General features: G+C 44.3%; 1 protein-coding gene across 1 annotated transcript in view; it reads right to left on the reverse strand.

Moving 5' to 3' along the window:
- Positions 1 to 21479, reverse strand: part of CRHR1 (corticotropin releasing hormone receptor 1) — a 176038-nt gene that overhangs the window by 46751 nt on the left and 107808 nt on the right. The window contains exon 4 of the mRNA XM_040329804.1: positions 20964 to 21083. Coding sequence (XP_040185738.1) covers positions 20964 to 21083 — 120 coding nt within the window. The remainder of the gene's footprint in view (positions 1 to 20963; positions 21084 to 21479) is intronic.

Genomic DNA, 21479 nt, shown 5'->3' on the forward strand with positions numbered 1-21479 from the left:
GGAAGGATGTCCACAGGGTTTAGGAGGGTGTCTATGGGAATGCTTGACCATTCTTCCAGAAGGGCATTTGTGAGGTCAGGCACTGATGTGGACGAGAAGGCCTGGCTTGCAGTCTCCACTCTATATACACACTAGTAACAAAAAAAGAAAAATAAAAATGCCATAAATCCATACTCTATATTTAGACGCTATGGGGCAGATCCACAGTGAGAGTACGCCGGCGTATCTACTGATACGCCAGCGTACTTTCAAATTTCCCACGTTGTATCTTTAGTTTGAATCCTCAAACCAAGATACGACGGCATCTGGGTTCGATCCGACAGGCGTACGGCTTCGTAGGCCTTCGGATCGTAGATGCAATACTTTGGCGTCCGCTGGGTGGAGTTCTCGTCGTTTTCCGCGTCGGGTATGCAAATTAGCTTTTTCCGACGATCCACGAACGTACTCGCGGCCGTCGCATTCTCTTACGTCGTCTCTAGTCGGCTTTTTGCGGCGTATAGATAGACTTGCCATGTTAAGTATGGCCGTCGTTCCCGCATCGAAATTTGAATTTTTTTTGCGTAAGTCGTCCGTGAATAGGGATGGACGTTAGTCACGTCTAAGTTCAAAAAATTACGTTGTTGCGACGTCATTTCGTGCAAAGCACGGCGGGAAATTTTGAAAACGGAGCATGCGCAGTTCAATCGGCGCGGGGACACGCTTCATTTAAATGAATCACGCCCCCTAATCGCCGATTTGAATTCCGCCGCCAGAAATACACTACGCCGCCGTAACTTACGGCGCAAAATCTTCCTGGATTCGACTTAAAGCCAGGTAAGATACGGCAGCGTAGCGTATCTCTGATACGCTGCGCCAATCCATTTCTATGTGGATCTGGCCCTATAACTTTTGCGCAAATCAATCAATATATGCGTATTGCAATTTATTTTACCAAAAATATGTAGAAGAATATGGCCTAAACTTATTGGGATATTTATTATAGCAAGTATAGTAAAAACATACAATTTCTTTCACCGCTCCAGGTGAGTCTCGTGGATCATCAAGGGTAGTTTGAACCACCAGGGTGCCGGCAATGCTGATTGTAGCAAAAAAACTAAAAGAACTCTGGACAGCCGCACTCCAAAATGACTTAAAATAAAGTTGGTCTTTTAATGTAAAAAGTACATACAGGCACTGCAAACAACGGATACAGAATGGCCGACGCGTTTCACGCTGCAATTCAGCGCTTAGTCATGACTAAGCGCTGAATTGCAGCGTGAAACGCGTCGGCCATTCTGTATCCGTTGTTTGCAGTGCCTGTATGTACTTTTTACATTAAAAGACCAACTTTATTTTAAGTCATTTTGGAGTGCGGCTGTCCAGAGTTCTTTTAGTTTTTTTGCTATAGTAAAAACATATTGTGTTTTTTTTTCAAAATTGTCACTTTTCTTTTGTTTATAGTGCAAAAAAGAAAAACGTGATCAAATACCACCAAAAGAAAGCTATATTTGTGGGAAAAAAAAGACATAAATTTTGTTTGGGTACAGCGTTGCGCGACCGCGCAATTGATAAAGCGACGCAGTGCCGTATCGCAAAAAAATGGCCTGGTCAGGAAGAGGGTAAATTCTTCAGGGGCTGAAGTGGTTAAAATGGCTTTGCTTAGAACTCCGTTCACTCTTTATTACTGTGGCAGAGGAGAGACCACAAGAACACACAGCGAATCTGTTTTCTATGCAGCTCCTGTTCTTCCCTGGAGCCCGCTGTCACCCTCACAGTTGTCACCTCCTGCAGCCAAGGACCCGCAGGTTCACTGCCGAAGGCAGAAGATTGATGTTGTGACATTCTCACAGCCCACGCTGGCTCCAGCGGTTTTGCAGGCTGCATTAGTAAGGAGCCAGGTCATGGGATGTGTGCTGTGGAGGACTATTAGTTCAGATATCCCCCCAATACTTCTGGATGCTCTTGTAACACCATAATCAGCTGTCTCCCCGCTGGCATGGATTCCGTTGCGGGACAGATTACCCAGCCTGAGTTGATTTGTATTTCCCTGGCGTAGTTATTTCTATTAGAGATAGAAAACTTTTGTCGGCATTGCATACTACGCAAGATATATTTAATACACTGAAGTGTTGTATATATAAGCATATAATTGGTTTTCCAGCTTGCCTGGTTTCTCATTACTTGCAGACAAATGCACTTTGCTAGTGGTTTGGAGATTGGGATGGAGAAGGAGGCGCGTGTTGTGTCTCATTTTCTCAGGGGTCAAGGGTGCTTTCCAACTTAAAGAAGCGTATTCAAAAACAATCGCTCATTTGCATAGTAAGGAGCAAGCTGGAGATTCAGTCATTGAAAAAGACACAAAGGCTCTGCATAAATTTTATCTTTCTCAATAAATGTTTATTAAGGATTTCAAGAGGTATACATAGATATGGTAACAATTACAATGACGCACCATCAAGGCACAATATCTGGATGAATTAGGAGGGTTACAGAAGGTGACACATATGTGTTAAAAATGTTTGCCCCCATAGGTAAGGGGTCTAAATGTTGCAGTCTGCCACTAGAATTTACACATATTTTATTTCCTTAAAAAAGTTCTATTATTCGATGATCCTGCCAGTGTTTTTTTTTTGTTTTTTTTTTATGTGATCTGTAATTGGGTGGCCAAGCTATTTGTTCTGCAATAAATTAAGCACTGTCACCCTGTGGACAGACATACACTGGGGTGAGGTGAATGTAGGAATCCCCCCCTGCTCAGCGGTTGATTGAAAAAATAATAATTCAACATGTCCCTTCGATAGCAGTCAGTCAGTTCAGTCAGTGTCAGCGGTGGAGTAGGGCGCTTCGGACCTTCCGCATACGAGCCTGCTTCCACCCAGACCTGGCAGTCAGAGGCTAGGCAGCTGCTAGGCTAGACGCTCCTTGAAACAGCTCCCTGGAACCAGGAAACAGCACCTCGCTCTCCACAAGGACTCCTCTTTACCTCCGCAGGTAAGACCCTGTCTCTCAGGGCCCGACATCCTGGGGATCCACGGACGGCCGTCCTTATCAGGGCAGCCGTCACTCTGACCCCACACTGCGGCTCTCTATACAATCTCTCGCCGGCATCATCGCCCGCACGGCCACCCGCTCTTGTGGTGATCCCAAGTCACCCCCCCTGGGTGTATTTCCGGCGTTTTCTGGTGCTTTTTCACCCCCGCGCCAGCCTGCTCCTTCTCGCGGCCGCCGCACCTTAGGAAAGTCCGCGGCTTCAGCCGCGGCCTACCGGCGCGCCGTTCATTTCTCTCTTTATTAACTTCCTAAGTATAGATTGCTCTAGTTTTTCAACCCCCACACCCCCAGAGGCCCCCTGTTCAGCAACTTCATCGGTAAATATTATTTTTACCAAGCTGACAGCCCCCCCCCAGCCCGGGTCCTGTACTTTGCCTGGCGGCCAGTATTTTGGTTTACCCCAGCAGCAGTGACACCCAGCATCCCCCCCCCCTTTTTTTCCCCTCCTTAGCCGTCTGTCTTTTGATCCAGGGTTTTGAGCCGATCGCCTTCAGGGATCAGGAAGGAATTTTTTTCCCTGCCGCAGCACATTGGCCAGCTTGCCAAGGGTTTTTTTGCCTTCCTCTGGACCAAAAAACCTAAACTCCCCTTGAGCTAGGATTCTCGAATCCTCTCTCACCTTACGCCCGCACTCCAGCCCTCGGTGACGGGCAACAATGGTTAAGTTGCGATACTCTGCAGAAACCATTTGGGGTCTGAGACAATTCGCAACTACAATACCTGCCGCCACCACAATAGCCTTAAAATCAGATCAACTTTTGAGGTTCGATCATCGATCGATCATCAAAAATTTCAATCATTCAATACAGCTCAGGCACATATCTTGTGCCTTGCTTAATACTAGATCAGCAGTTAAACACCGATCAGAAATCCATGATTTCTTACTACAAAACGATCTAGACTGCCTCTTTATTACGGAAAGTTGGCTGTCGGACGATTGCAACACCATTCTTGGAGAATTGGTGCCAGCAAACTATCGTATCTTAACGGAAAATAGAATAGGGCAAAGGGGAGGAGGCCTGGCGGTGATTCATAAGTCGCATATTGCAATCACTAAACCGGTCCTTCAAAATCCTCTACCTTTTATGGAAACCCTTACGCTTCAACTTCAAGCTCATTCTCAGGAGACCGTTCACATTCTCCTCTGCTATAGGCCCCCTGGGCCCAAATCGCAGTTGATTTCAGCATTAACGGAGTTCATCTCCACTTACTCCCTTAGCAGCAATCATCTTTTGCTGCTCGGGGATTTCAATTTGTGGGCTAACTCCTCACAGGATCCCATCGCGGATGCCTGCATCGACCACCTGGAAGGATTAGGACTTCAACAACTTATACGCGGACCAACTCATGCTTCAGGTCACACACTCGACCTAATTTTCAGACAAAATCTGAAAATAAACATTTTGGGAAATGAACCTTTGCCATGGACAGACCACCATGCAATTAGCTTCATAATCCCCAGAACTCCTTTAGTCATGAAAGTACCCAAGCCGGTGACAATACACTGGGCTAGATCTCACAAGAAGCTCCACTCGGAACTCTTCAGATCTACCCTGGGAAACCGAATTGGGGCTATTCCTCCCCAGCTAGCAGCCTCAGATACTTTGGATGCCATTAATGCAGCTCTGCTACAGTCAGCCGACTTAGCAGCACCAAAGCGCAAACTCCGCAGCCGGGAAAAAAAGTCCAGCTGGTTCAATAACGAGCTGTCGCTATTGAAGCAAGAGCGCAGGAGGGCGGAAGCCGCCTGGAAAAGAAGTCCGTCAGAAGAGCACCTCAACTTCTACAAAGCAGTAACAACGCGTTACCACAAGGAAATTTTCAAAACCAAAAAACTTCACTTCTCCAGGGTGATTAACAGCGCAATGAATCGCCCACGCGAACTCTTCAGGATGGTCACCCAGACCATGAACCCTGGATGTCTAGAAGTCCCCACTTCAGACACCCAAGAGTTCTGCAACGAACTATCGGATTTCTTCATCAACAAAATTGAAAAAATTCGGGTAAGTATTCGGCAAAACAATACTCCACTCAGCCCCGTCTTCAATCAAAACAACGACAGAACGCCTCTACAATCAACTAAGTTCACTTTGGAACCCATCTCCATTGATACAACAAAAAAATTCATTGGTGTGCTGCGCAACAGCACAGCACCAAATGACATCATTCCCACTAAGCTACTGAAGGAATGTGCCGACATCCTGGCGCCTCCGATCACGCAGCTTATAAATCAGTCATTTAAGGAAGGCATAGTGCCTTCCCTGTTGAAAGAGGGCACAATCTTGCCGATCTTGAAAAAACCTAATTTGGATCCTATGGACCCAACTCACCGCCGTCCCATAACAGGTCTAAATGCTCTGTCCAAGATAATGGAGAAAGTGGTGGTAAATCAGCTGCAACAGCATCTGGACACCCACAACCTACTCGATCCATTTCAATCCGGGTTCCGTCCCGGACACGGGACAGAAACGGCCTTACTGAAAATATGGGACGATGCACTCGAGGCCGCAGACGAAGGAGAATCCTGTCTCCTGGTTCTGCTGGACCTAAGCGCAGCTTTTGACACAGTAGACCATAAATTGCTACTGAGACGACTAACAGAAGTCGCCGGAGTCTCAGAAGATACCTTACCATGGTTCTCCTCTTTTCTTGGAAACCGATCACAAACAGTGAAACTGGGATCCTTCACGTCAGAAAAACGCACGGTGCCATGTGGGGTCCCCCAAGGATCCCCCCTATCACCAGTGCTGTTTAATATCTATCTTCGTCCTCTCTTTGATATTATCAGTAGCCATGAACTACTTTATCACTCTTATGCAGACGACACGCAGTTGTATTTTCGCATCTGCCATAAAAAGGATCATCATCTCAGATTAGAGAAATGTCTCTCTTCAATAGAAAACTGGATGACTAAGAGTTATCTCAAACTCAATAGTGCTAAAACAGAACTCTTTATCTTCGATGCCAGTCGGAAGAAACCACCGACAACAAACTGGACACCATCTCCCATCCTGGGACAAATCATCGCCCCTAGCTCCAAAGTCAAAAGTCTGGGAGTCACGTTTGACACCTTCATGACAATGGACGCACAAATAGGGTCAGTAGTCAGCGGGGCGCACCATTTGATGCGCCTTCTACGCAGACTAATTCCATTTATCCCCAAAGAAGACGTAGCAGTCGTGGTGGGAACTATCGTGAATTCCAGACTGGACTATGCAAATGCCCTTTACCTCGGGCTACCCAAGTACCAAATCGCTCGTCTTCAAGTCGTACAGAATACGGCCGCTAGACTGGTGACTGGGAAAAAATCTTGGGAATCAATCTCACCTTCACTGAGATCCCTTCACTGGCTGCCAGTGAAAGACAGAATTGCATTCAAAGCACTCTGCCTGACACATAAGTGCATCCAAGGGAAGGCTCCTAGATATCTATGCGACAAGATCAAACCGCACAATTGCAATCGCATGCTGCGATCCACCGACCAAAATCTGGTCAAGGTTCCTAAAACCAAATGCAAGTCCAAAGGAGAAAGAAGGTTTGCTTTCCAGGGCCCCAGGCTTTGGAATGCTTTACCAACCAGCATTCGGTTGGAGCAAGACCACCTGTCTTTCAGAAGGCAGATCAAAACCCTGCTTTTCTGAAAGGCATGAGACACAAACAACAAGCGCCCAGAGGCGATTCAGTTCGCATGTGCCGCGCTATATAAGTTTTTCATTCATTCATTCATTCATAGAAGTCGATCAAATGATTGGCTTCTGTCAAACAATGCGATCTCTTGGCCAAAGTGACTTTGGTTAGAGTTCTGTACTACTAGACTGGAATCAACTCAGAAATCAGCAAGATCGGTAATTAGCAGTGCTTATAAACATTAACTGAAATGTGAATAATAATACTTTAACTAGTCTAGAGAGCACTCTAGGAGAATGACTAGGATATTGTGCAATGTCCCCTGAGATGTATCTCTAAGCATAAGCAATAGGTAAAGGTTTCTATACAGCAGCTGTAAAGGGCCTTTATTCCTAACTCTTCAGCCGGCTAGCATTGGGGCCCTGTTGTAACATTGGTGCACACGAAAATAGTCCCAGTCAAGCCAGCTGGCAGCAATAAGCCTATTATATCTCCACAGCAGCTGTTCACAAGTCCCAGAGATATTGAAGCTCAACATCCGGTCACACACAGCAAATAATCCACTGTCTGCTCTGCACTCCGGAATCCTGCTCAGGTCGCTGATATGCAGCAGTGATGGTGCAAACCGGATAGAGAAGTGCACTCTCCGGTCTCCCTTATGGCAAGAGGAAGCTGTGTCCTGTATAGCCTAGGAAAATACAACCCTTTCCCCTCCTCCCGGCTCTCTGGGAAATGCAGTTCAAAAGCTCTTGATTACAGAGGAGTCTCTCTCCTCTGGACTACAGTTCCCACAGTGCAGTGCTACCTGACTCAGTCTATTGAACTCTTCCTGCTCAGTAGCTCCCTCCTCTTGCTAATATGGCAGTTAACCAGTTCAGCACCCCAGGGCAGCAGCTACAGACAGCTGCTGCAGCCAGTGTTTTTCTTACTCTTCATTCTTAGCTAAGCACCTGGCTACATTATAAGGTTATTATTTCCTGCCAAAATCCTTGGATAATTGATGATCAGTTCGATTAGCTACAATCTTCACTTCTTGGTAATCATCCATCTGACTGTATCCCTCCAGCATCTCCCAATAAATGATGCATGAGATTTGGTTGGAATTATCCTTTAGCACTATGCATGAATAAAAATGATGGAACACATGGAGGACATTAGCTATTCTTATAGCCAATTTAGTTTGCTGATGTCAGTACATTTTAAATTGTACAATGAGCTTGCGTATGGATCGTCCTAAATCCCATCTTATTGTGCTCAATCACATTTAAACAGCCCATTGGTGCAAGGCTCCTGGTAAAGTGCTGACTCCCTGGACACCGCTGATCTTTGCCCTTTATGTCATGCATGAGGCTTATGTCTGTCTGTGATGATGTGTATAAAAATTAAGGAGTCATTTATTCCATCCAATTTCATCCACTGTCACTTGTACAGCCATGTGTAAGGCATCTGTCACAGTGACCCAGTAATACAGATCTTCAGACAATGGAAAAATTATAGACAGCAACACTGTCACTGGTCACTAGTGGATTCCCCAAAAGGAATATATACAGAAGGTACTCCACAGAGGGGTAACAAGAAGATCAACTTACAGCAATGTGTCACTTCAAGGTGTCACCGAGACAGAAAATAAAATCTCCCTAGAAGAGGCCCTAATACTTCTATATCCTTTGTACAAGCTTACATTTACTTAGCAAAGTTTAATGTGGATTTTTGCTAATGGTATGGCCAAGTAGCATACAGACATACAAACTTGGGACCTAAACAGTGAAACACTGAAGGCTATCAAAACCAAAGTTCAACCGGTAATATTTACAAGTACGGTATTTTTCACCCCTTTTCTAAAAAAAAATCCTCTATATTCTCTATACCAGGGATATGCAATTAGCGGACCTCTAGCTGTTGCAGAACTACAAGTCCCATAAGGCATAGCAAGACTCTGACAGCCACAAGCATGACACCCAAAGGCAGAGGCATGATGAGAATTGTAGTTTTGCAACATCTAGAGGTCCGCTAATTGCATATCCCTGCTCTATACTCTATATCCTCTATATTTATTTCCAATAAAGTATAAAATACAAAAAAGGAAACTGACTGCAGATAGTCACTAGAACAGCGACATGCAATCCTGAAAACAAAACCATTCAAACAATAAAGAACATTGCCTGTGAATGCTACAGCTGAGGCCCACACAATATATAGAGGAGAAATCCACACTGTATTCCGTTCCAGGATAATTCACATAACCAGTACAAGCTGGTAAGTAGGAGTTGCACAGGGTTGCATACTGCAAGAATCAAATCCGTAGACCACGAAATTCAGTAAGAATTGGAATACACGATCAATCTGATATGGTAAGAGAGGAGGCTACCCACCCTCCTTATACTGTCTCAATTTTGCAAAGTGCCCCTTTATTTAACCACTAAAGCACTTACGCACCTTCCCGCCCAAGCCAATTTTCAGCTTTCAGCACTGTCGCACTTTGAATGGCAATTGCGCAGTCATGCTACACTGTACCCAAACAAAATTGGCGTCCTTTTTTCCCCACAAATAGAGCTTTTCTTTTGGTGGTATTTGATCACCTCTAAAAACTAAAAAAAGACTGAAAATTTTGAAAAAAAAATACGTTTTTATTTTTTTCTGTTAATTTTTTTGTAAATAAGTAAGTTTTCTCTTTCAATTACGGGCACTGATATGGCAGCACTGATGAGATGGCACTGATGGACATCGATGAGGTAGTACTGACGGGCACAGATGAGGTGGCACTGATTGGCGGCGCTGGTATGCGGCACTGATGGGCACACATAGGCGGCACTGATGGGCACACATAGGCGGCACTGATGGGCACTCATGGGCGGCACTGATGGGCACTCATGGGCGGCACTGATGGGCACTGATGGGCAGCACTGGGCACTCATAGGCGGCACAGATGGGCACTCATGGGCGGCACTTATGGGTGGCACTGATGGATACTTATGGGTGGCACAGATGGGCACTGATAGGTGGGCACTGGGCATGGATGGGCACTGTGGGGTGGCACTGATGGACACTGTGGGGTGGCACTGATGGACACTGTGGGGTGGCACTGATGGACACTGTGTGGCGGCACTGATTTACCCATGTTGCCAGTCAGTACCCATTTGTGGGTACTGATTGGCATCTTTTTTATTTTTTAATGTATTTTTTTTTCCAGACTTTTTTTTCCAGACTTTTTTTTTTTTGCCCTTCCCTGGTGGTCCAGGGTGGGCTTCCCTGGTGGTCCAGTGTGGCGATCCGAGGGGGGCTGCGCTGATAAACAATCAGCACGAACCCCCCCTGTCAGGAGAGCCGCCGATCGGCTCTCCTCTACTCGCGTCTGTCAGACGTGAGTGAGGAAGAGCCATCAACGGCTCTTCCTGTTTACATCGTGATCAGCCGTGGTTGGACAGGCTGATCACGTGGTAAAGAGAGAGACTCTTTAACGAGATCGGTGTTGCGGTGTGTCAGACTGACACCCTGCAACAACGAAAGCCGCGATGCGCGCCCCCGGGGGCGCGCAGCGGCTCAGAATCCTGAGGACGTCATATGACGTCCAGTCAGGATTCTACAACCACTTTGCCGACGTCAATATGTCATTGGCGGGTGGCAAGTGGTTAAATATGTGGGCTTATAAAAAGGAAGGGATTTATTTTTCCAAAGCTTTCCAGACTGCTACTGACGGGGCCATGGCTTTCCTTCAAGACAGCGTGATACGTTTCCTGGCATGATAGAACAACAGAGTAAGTACCAGGGCTCAAGTCCTGCGGGAACGCGTGGGAACGGAGTTCCTGCACTTTTTTCACAGCAGGAACTCAGTTCCCTTTGCAGAACTAGAGCAGCCGAGCCACCCGAGCCAATCCTTCACTAAGTGGCGATGCCCAGCTCGAGTCGCTGTCGGAGGCAGGCGAACCTTAGTAATCCTTTATGTTACTGGTCGCTTCCTGTATATGGATTCATCGGGTAGTGTGCGGGTATTCCGTCACTTCCTTAATGCCGCAATGTCTCCTGGGAGCTTTTGACATTGTTCCCAGGAGACATTGCGGAGGTCTGCCGCGAGTTATCGTGGGATTTAGAAAGAACTTGCTTCTTTCTAAGCAAGCGGTTTAGTAATTATGCATATGAGCATATCATTTTTTTGGTGGGGGAATGGATCTTGGGTGGGAGTTCCCACACTTTTTTCCCCAGGACTTGACCCCTGGTAAGTAGGGTGCGTATAACTTTGATGGGGGCTAAATCATCCTCTAAACTTAAGAGGCAATGGGGTTGATTTACTAAAACTGTAGAGTTACAAAATCTGGTGCAGCTGTGAATGGTAGCCAATTGCTTCTAACTTCAGCTTGTTCAATTAAGCTTTGACAATAAAACCTGAAAGCAGATTGGTTTTTGTGCAGAGCAGCACCGGATTTTGCACTCTCCAGATTTAGTAAATCAACCCCAATGTTTCACTGAGGGAAGTAGGGGTATAGTAGTCACAGACTGGATACACCGAAGGACCTCAGACCAATAAACCCATATAGCCCAGCTTTTCTTATTACGTGCATGAAGTCTGCAACAGTCACAGGACAGCACCAACAGGAATTATTTCCAAAAATCTTAGCTATTTTGGCGGGAGTCATATATATACAGTGTACAAACGTATAATAAATAAGTTGGTCTCAAGCAGAGATGAGCTTGGTAAAAGGTACATCCCAGACATCCTCCTAATCTTCAGTATCCAGATCAGCGACCATTGATACCCACCTAGACTTACACTCAGCAATTTATTAGTTTTCAGGAAAAATACATTCGTATATAGTAAATAGAGGCTTAGATAAATCATCATCTCTCAACATAGACTCCAGGTCCGACGTAAAAAAGGAATCCTGAGCACACTCAAATTGTGACTGATAAGCATGGCATAGGTGTATATAGCGAAATAACTGTGTATTAGGGAGGCTATATAAAGATTTCAACTCATCAAAACACTTCATAGTCCCATTTTTTTAATGTACCCTATTTTTTTAACCCCATATCTTGTCCACACAATAGGGTCCTCATACGTCAGTGAAACAATTGAATAGATTGGGATCTTGGTGCCTCGGCCAAGATGAGATTCCGCAAAAATGTATAAGAACCGGGACGGCCGCACTCCAAAAATAAAAATGTGTTCCTTTTAATAAAAACTGGTCACAACATGGATTTCACAGCAAAAAATCAGAAAAAGGGCTAACACGTTTCACACTCTCATACAGTGCTTATTCATAGCACTGAGATTCCGGTTGCAGAAATTGAGGAAGTGAACAAGAAAAGAATCCAAAGGGTCGCCCCGGGGTTCAAGAGCCAGTGGGAACTCACTGCGCCCTTTCTACTAGGTAGGCTGGAGAGACCAGGTTCAGGACCCATCTGGTAAGCTGACTACACACTCATTGTTGCAGCGTAGTCTGTTCTCAGCATCCTCAAAGCATTCCATCAGGAGGTTTACCTGGCATTAGAACTCAGACAGAGTTCTAGCATGAGAAGAGGTGGGTCTCTACAGTGCCCAGGCGACCTCAGATTTTGTCCAGGTCCTGTCTGATGAGCCCATACTCCAGTGTCAGAAAATCAATCTTGGTCATTAAAGAGGTTTATCAGCCTCTATGGCCGCTATAATGGCTGAGGTGGAGGATTCCTCAGGCTGAACAGCAGCAGGAAGGGTCATTGATCCTTCTCCAGCCTCTGCAGCCCTGTCGGGTGTGCTCTGCCACTCAGTCTGCACTGCTACAGAGAGTCCAGGCAGCACATGTGCAGGCAATATGGACGTGCCACGTGTAGCAGACGGGGAGCTCCAGTGTTTTGTCAAAAAAGCCAACTCATCAAAATCTCCAATTTCATGACTTCCGGGTTCTCTCCAGAAGCAGTAATTGCAGATTTTGACTACTTGATTGTTTTCACAGAACACCGGCAACGTATACAGTACGGTACAGGACCAGTTGGCTGTTTTGAACAATGGCAAGGCAGTAAAAAAGTTGTCACAGCCTTGGAGTCAGACATATTGTTGGTTACTAGCGGGCGGACTAACAATGCCCACTTATTATATTGTCTACTGTAGTATATACACTGCCGGTGTTCTGTGAAAACAGCCAAGTCGTCTAAATCTGCAAGTACTATTGCTGGAGAGAAACCGTAAGTGACGTAATTGGAGATTTTGACAAGTTGGCTCTTTTGACAGAACACCGGGACCCGCTGGAGTCTCGTGTCTTCACGGAGGACTTCCTTGCTGGTATGGGGAGAGAGGGAGCAGGTCCCAATGTTGGAAGAAGGGGTGAGCAGGATGAAGGCTCCAATCAAGATAGAAGCACAGGATAGGGGGAGCCTCTGCAAGGCATGTCAATGTTAGTTCACATCCCGGCAACGCCCCCTACAAGTATCTTTATTTCTAAATCTAGATGGATATAATAAGCTGTGATCTGACCCCAAAAAATTTTTTTTTCAGAGGACAGTATCAGGAGTAATGTTTCACTATTAAGAAATATAGGATCTATTCTGAAGAAAAATAAATTGTCATTGGTGTAATAAGGGAAGTGTTATGTATCTTGATGTATCTTCTTACCATTTGGTGAGATTATCTTGTTCAAGCAAGGCTCCAAGGTTTTGTCAATGGCTGCTTTAAAGGCAGAGGGCACAGTAAAAGGAACTTTCACTATGAACTCTTGTCCACACAAATTGTTATGCCCTGTACACACGATCAGACCTTTGTCTGACCAAATTCACATTGGAATTCCATCGGAAGAAAAGAAGACATGTTCTAAACTCCGATGGAATTTCTCCGATGGGGCATACACACGGTCAGAGTTTCCGATGGAAAAAGTCAGCCAGACTTTTTCCATCGGAAATTCCGATCGTGTGTATGCCCCATTATAGTTACCTCACCTTTGCATGCCTTCAAGTCCTACTTTAAGTTCTTGAAAAAGACCCAAGAAACTTTACACTGGATATGTTAATTATGGAAGACGACAGCATAAAAGGTTTCTTGTTTCTTTTTCTTTATTGCGGGTTTAACAATCACTTTTCTGTGCAAATAATATGCTCTCTGCAACAAATAGGCAACTTTGTAGTATCTATTATCTTGTAGTATCTTTATGTGATTACAGCATGGCATTAGAGCATCCACAGAAAAATAAGAGCCCTTGAGGATGCAAGGAAAGCACAGACAGAGAACGAGTAAAGAATCACAATTGTCTATAGTCGAGAGCCAAGGATTGGGCAACATGTGTCTCCAGCAGGCAGAGCAGATCTGCATGTAGAGATCTGAAGCCTTGAACAGCTTTTGGTGTAATCCGTCATATTTCGTCTACTGTCACTCAGTGCTGTACCACATCTGTCAATCCGATACAGGTTTACCCAAAAGGAAGCACCAGACACTGTAAAAGCTTCAGACAGTTGTTTTGCTAAAGAAATAGAGACTGTTTTAACTAGGAAATAATATGTATGCAAATAATTGTGAACGTTCTCCTAGATTACTAAATATATGTTTGCCTCAGTTATGCAATCACGTAGGAAAACAAATTGGGTATTACGTAGGTTCTGGATGCTGCACCTGTGCCTCCCAGGAGCGTGGAAACATACATGGGCTAAACAGTTCAAAACACAAACAGCTACAGTAATTATCCTCATAAACAGCATCCCTCTCAGTAAAGTCCAGTGTAGTTCTGGTCACACAGGTGAACAGTCGGAGGGATCCAAGGACAAAGGGCCACCCCACTGGAACTGGAGTACTCTGGCAGCAATCAGGGAGGGGCTGGTACTTCTTGCATTATAGCAAAAACATTAGTTCCCGATCATGTAGGCTGCATGGGGCCCCGTGATTTCTATCAGCAACACTTCCTAAAGGTGATTGTTCTGTTATTGGTAGTAATGCAGCTCCCAGCAACCTCAGGAGAGAAGCAGTACGTGCAAGGAAATATGATTTTTTTTTGTATTCCTTAGCCCTATTTACCCTGCAGATGCAACAAAGGGAAATGCACTTACAAAGGGATTAATAAAAGTGTGGGGTCTTCTTAAAGGGGTTGTAAAGGTAAAAAATCAAAGCAGTTTAACACTGTTTTTTGTCAGGTTAGGCTGCCTAAGGCCGGGTACTAACGAGCAAACATGTACGATGAAACCGGTCCGTCGGACCGTTTTCACCGTACATGTCTGCCAGAGGGCTTCTGTACGATGGCTGTACTAACCATCGTACAGAAGTCCGCGCGTAAACAATACGCGGGGCCTGCCATACATGGGCGGGCCTGCCATTTAAAGGCTTCCACGCATGCGTCGAAGTCATTCGACGCATGCGAGGGACGGCGGGCGCTCGGACATGTACGGTAGGTCTGTACTGACGACTGTACATGTCCGAGCGGGCAGGATTCCAGCGGACGGTTTTAAAACACGTCCAGGAATATTTGTCTGCTGGGAAAAGGCCCGGCGGGCAAATGTTTGCTGGAATTTGGCCCGCTCGCGCCTACACACGACCGAACATGTATGCTGAAACTGGTCCGCGGACCAGTTTCAGCATACATGTTTGGTCGTGTGTACAGGGCCTAAGGCATTGCTTTCAAGTGAACATTTCCTTCCAGAAAGTACAAATAAAAGAGGGAAAAAAAAATCTTCTTCAGCATGAGCTTCATTTAAAGGGGTCTTAAAGGTAAATTTTTTTCCTAAATAGCTTCCTTTACCTTAGTGCAGTCCTCCTTCACTTACCTCATCCTTCGATTTTGCTTTTAAATGTCTTTATTTCTTCTGAGAAATCCTCACTTCCTGTTCTTCTGTTTGTAACTCCACACAGTAATGCAAGTTTTTTTCCCGGTGTGGAGTGTCGTGCTCGTCCCCTCCCTTGCACTGCAGGAGAGTCAGGACGCCCACTAACACACAGCTCCTTTCTCTATCTGCAACGTAGAGAGCCTCCTGACTCTCCGGTAGTCCAAGGAAGGGGGCGAGCACGACACTCCACACCAGGGAGAAAGCCTTGCATTACGGTGGTGAGTTACAGACAGGAAGTGAGGATTTCTCAGAAGAAATAAGGACATTTAAAAGCAAAATGGAAGGATGAGGTAAGTGAAGGAGGACTGCACTAAGGTAAAGGAAGCTATTTAGGGGGAAAAAAATTGTAACCTTTTAACCCCTTTAAATGAAGCTCATGCTAAAGAAGATTTTTTTTCCCTCTTTTATTTGGAAAGGAAAGGTTCACTTAAAAGCAATGCCTTAGGGAGCCTAACCAGACAAAAATAGTGTTAAACTGCTTTGATTTTTTCAGTGACCGCATCATAGCTTGCCTCCTCCAATACATGAAGCCCATAGAGCAGAGCAATACCCCACTGAGCCTTCTGCCTGCTACATTTTACATTCACGCAGGTTCAGGGGGAGCCCAGCTGCAGCCACTCATGCCATGCAGCAGAAAAAGTATAATCCTCCTCCTATTGGTAAGCTGCTGCCGGCACATCACAAATCATGGAGCCATCAGAATGAGTGAAGATTGCTGCAGGCATCAAAGACCTCTGCGGTGAATAACAGGCCCCGGTAATAGAGATAAATAATACTACGGAAGAATCAAAAGCTCGGCCAAGCAAGACTGTAGTGTGGCTGATAATGGGTTTCATCTGTAACTTTCTTGTTATAGTGACAGATGGGAAGACTGAAATTACTCTTACAGGTAATTGTCTACCCATGTCATCTTCATGACGGAAAACCTGAGCGGTGTCACCACCTACCATCAAAGCAACAGGAAATGTTCACATTTCCCAGCCCTTCCTCTAATTCTTCCCTACTTTCCAGAGGACTGATTTAAAACAAGGGCACACAATTGGACTAATTTGTTAAGTGCGACAACCCATAACATGAAGATTCCCATTAGTTCAATGTGCCCGTTCACACCTAATGCCGTGTACACATGGTCGGAATTTCCGACACGAAAAGTCAGATGGGAGCTTTTTGTCGGATATACCGGCCGTGTGTATGCCCCATCGGACTTTTTCTGTTGGAATTTCCTATGGACATAGATAGAGAGCAGTGTAACGGAATGACCCGTGACACCCAGAGACTTTGGAAGGATGAGGGGTGCTCCTGTGCCGGCGTCACCAAGGAGTCTTATGTCTAGGGTCACCTTATGTCCAATAGGGCCATAGGGTGACTGAGAAATTATATCCTAAATTACATGAGATGGGACATTACTGATAATTCATTTATTGCAGGGGATCTTGAGATATTAAAAGTGTTGGTTTATTCTGACCCTACCGGTCAATAGAATGACTATTTCAATGCTTAGCCCAGGCTATTGAGTTGTTAAATGAGGCTGGCTCCTGAAAGACCTTTCATTGTGTGATAACACTGTTTAAAGCCTATTGATGATCAGGTGTGAATACCTTTCTGTCGGAGACAGACCATCTGTCTAAAGATGTGGATTAAGGGGAACTCATTGTGTGATGGTGTTTTGTTTGAATTCAATTGATAAAGAAATGTGACTTCTCAGGTGTAGTAATTAGGTCATGTTAATTATAGACCGGTGCCAAAGTGTCTCTCTAAAATCTGTATGTAAGCCTCCCAGTGTGTGATGAGGGGGGTGGAGAGTTCTTTGTTCCTGTGATTACTGTAATATGTTGTACTGTGTATATAAGCAAGCTAAGATACCATTAAAGTTTTCATACATTTTAAAGCAGAGAAAAGAGCTGTCAGTCAAATTTTCTGGGGAATTCATATGGATCGTGTCTGCTGGTTTGTCGGTGTGTCGGATAAGCTGTCGTGGGTTAATGGAAGGTCGTAAACGGTGGTGACCGTTACAAGCAGGTTTTCCATTTTTCCGTCCGAAATTCCGATTGAGTTTTTTCCCGTTGGGAAGTCCGGCCGTGTGTTCGCGGCATTAGAGTACACAAGCTTTTTTTCAGGCAGATTCAAGTGTTTTTGACTCCATAGACCTCAATGGAAACTTCAAGACACAGGTGTTTTTCAGGCAAACAACTGATCTCTTCCTCCCAGTAACCCCAGGTTTGTGAACAAAATGGAGGATCAATAAGTGTCCATGCTGGATGTGGAGACTTTCATCCTGGTGAGTGCCCACAAGAACAACAACCCTCACCAGTAAAGAATCAGTATAACAACTGGCAATTTGGACATGGCTAAAGAGTTTTCATAGCACAGGACACCCCAACACCACACAGTAAAACCAGGAAGAAAATACAAAAAAATAATTAATAAAAATGCAATAAAACTATCCCCTATTTTGTAAATGCTATAATCTTTGCGCAAACCAACCGATAAACGCTTATTGCGATTTTTTTTTACCAAAAATAGGTAGAAGAATACGTATCTGCCTAAACTGAGGAAAAAAATAGTTTTTTTATATATTTTTGGGGGATATTTATTAGAGCAAAAAGTACAAAATATTGAATTTTTTTCAAAATTGTCGCTCTATTTTTGTTTATAGTGCAAAAAATAAAACCTTTACAACCCCTTTAATATGTACACTGAAGTCTGATAATGGTGGGGTAGGTGAGAAAAATATTGTCCTGCTTTTCTGGCAATAAATACAAGATTTGAACTAGCTATTCACATACTTTACATTACAGAACAATGTTGAAATCTGTCAAAATTAGAAGCATATAATGCTTAATAATCTAACATGGACGCTTACATTAATGTGCAGTCTGACAATTCGCTGCAGATTGGAAAAATTGGTCACATGGAATGGCAAATTTCAGTTCGCTCGTGCAGCATTACATTACCCATTGAATTGATTAGCTCATCTCTATTTATTATGTTCTAATTTTATTTTGCATAAGTCGCCAGTTTCCTTTCATTATGTAAATGGGCAGTAATCTGTACCCTTTCAAGTCATATAAAAGAATTCAATTCACTGAAAACATAATCCATCAGTTTTAGAGCTGATTCAAAGGTAGAATATGGGTTCCAGCTGAAAGAGATTACGAACCGCTGCGCTATATATTCCCATCATCAACTCTTTTGCCAAATAGAGCGGCGATCCACTGAATTTGTCATAGCAGTCAATGATCTTAAATGCTGCTACAAATTTTAATGTCATTGGCTAAATGCCCAACCCTTGGTGACACATCTTCTCTTTGAAATATATGTGGGATTGGAAGAGTAAAATTAATAAGGAAATTAACTTTAATATAAATGGAATTAAAAATTAAAGATTCAAGTCTAATGCTACGCCATCTCATATGCATGTTAATGGAAACGTTTGTAAAGCAGACCTATTGGAATTCAATTGGATACAAATAGCCCTATAAAGTGCTCCTGCGGTGGCACTGGGTCCCGGTGTTCTGATGAGAAGGGTCCCCCCTCGGATAATGCCCGCCCTGGATTGCGCAGGCGCACAATGGAGCGGCCTAAAATCTCAGAAGATGAACAGCTTTGATCGCCTGCACAATCAACACGACATTGTGCCACACGCTGCCGCACGCTCCCGATGCTCGTGCAACTCTGCAAGGGGCGGGTTAAAAAAACACCCCCAAATTATCAGCTCTGCCCATCATTGTAAAATACGACCTCTTTTGTAGGCATTACACGCTTCTCAATAATACATCCTTTGAGAAATACACTCCCGTCATTACAGGCCTGACGAAGGTGTGGCTCCGAAACGTTGCACATATCTCTGTGATGTGATCTCTCTACAATAAAGAAACATTTGGACAGTGATTGTTGATTCATGGTGTGCTGGCGAATATGTACACTTGCTTGATGTTTCCAGGACCCAGCTGGTAACCGCTGCAGCACCCACCATTTTGTGAGCCTTATTTGCCAGGAACGTGTGCGATAGGACTATTGACAAGACTTACATACACGGTGGTCATGCCCAGATCTGATCGGCTTCTGGTCCAGGGTCTTTGGCCTACTGCAATCCTTATTTCATGTAACTGTACGTAAAGATACCCAACTGGCTCTTTTACATTGCCCTATACTGGGTCTTTTTGCACCCTAGCAGAAATTGGTCTCAAACCTTTTTATATCTGCCAAGTGAACTATAGCCTGGGCCTGTAAGTCTCTGTCTGTCTTTCCAGGGAGTGAATACCAGTATGACTACCCTGATGGTTAATGAGCAGATGTCTAGTATTTTGAAGGATTCACATGGGAAATTATTGAAAGTTTGGGACCCTTGGATAAATTACTCCTGCCCGTCCGTGCCCTCGACTAACTGTGGTTGACTGCAAACCTTGCTTGTGCAGGTCCCGCGTCCGTGGTACTCGCCTTCTTCTGGAACCTCTCTGTCTCTTTTCTTTCTTTCTTCTTTTTCTTTCTCCTCTGTCTCTTTCCTTTCCATCCCTAATATGAAGGATATTACATGAAGACTGATATCTCTATAGGTAACAGTGCAGTATAGCTTGTGATACTTACCTCTACCTTGATCCTCTTTGGTCCCGGTAACAGTTTATAGTTATGTTATTTATCATACGTACATACGATGTTTTTTTTGTGTACGTGCCGGTTAAATTTCACCCATGGGGCAAACCATGGATTTTTCTGCCTTCTTGAAACTTAATAAAAAATTGGAAACAGAAAACAAATACAGTGTCTGAAAATACTGTTCCTTATGCCGCGTACACACGGTCGTTTTTCGGCATGAAAAAAACGAAGTTTTTCAGCATGTCCAAAAAACGACGTTTTTCCAACTTCATCATTAAAAACGATGTTGCCCACACACCATCGTTTTTTAAAAATTATGAACAAAGCGCGGTGAAGTACAACACGTATGACGGCACTCTGAAGGGGACGTTCTATTCGCCTTTGGGCTGCTTTTAGCTGATTTCTTGTTAGTAAAAGACGATTCGCGTTTTTTTGTCTGTTACAGCGTGATGAGCTTACTCCATTATGAATGGTAGTTTTACCAGAACAAGCGCTCCCGTCTCATAACTCGCTTCTGGGCATGTGCGGGTTTAAAACGTCGTTTTAGCCCACACACGATAATTTTTTACAACCCGAAGCCGAAAAACGATGTGAAGCCCACACACAATGATTTTAAATGACGTTTTTTTAAAAACTTTGTTTTTTTTCATGCCGAAAAACGACCGTGTGTACGCGGCATTACTCTTCAATGGTGATCTTCGAAAGGCTTTTTCCAATTATCAGCCTATGAGGTGGAGGCACATATAGGGTTCATGCTGCAATAGCAAGACATAACTCAAAACATGTGATGTCACTATTTTTACAAAAGGAAAAAGAAACGAAAAAGTCCTTTGGCAGCATTATTTACGATGTTACGTTATAGTCCAGTTGTAATAGAAGGTTCCCATAGAATGGAACTTTATCTTTATGTCTTGGAATGATGTGAGTTAGAGCCTTACCTGTTGTGTTGTACTGTACACCATGGAAGTATTCAGGACATGGTCGTGCCACCAGTTGCCCAGCTGGTGTTCGAGGCCAACAGGTCCCAATCATATCAATAGAGATATTACAGGCCAGACCTACAGAGGAACAACATTTTGTTAATAATGGCATCTGTTAACCACCATTAATTAATCAAGATGTATAAGTCACATTCTGCATAATAGATTAAAAAAAGCCAACGACCAGTGTGGGAGCTCTTCATAATGGGCACAGCAGATGCATAGACCCAAGAACTCAGCACAGCCTCACAAGCAAAGCCCCTGAGATACAGTCAAGTGGTCACTTCAGTACATGAAGTATCAGTTTTGAATTGACTTACTGAATTCATTAAAGCCCAAACCCTAGATTTACCCCCCCCCCCTTTCCCCATTTACCCAATCCTATGACATCTTGGGTTCTCTTTACCCCTTTTGACATTTTATACAATACTCACAGCAAGTGGAGCACTAAGCACAGTCTGTAAATCACACCAC

The sequence above is a fragment of the Rana temporaria genome, chromosome 12, assembly GCF_905171775.1.
Source record: "Rana temporaria chromosome 12, aRanTem1.1, whole genome shotgun sequence".
In the NCBI taxonomy this organism is placed as follows: domain Eukaryota; kingdom Metazoa; phylum Chordata; class Amphibia; order Anura; family Ranidae; genus Rana; species Rana temporaria.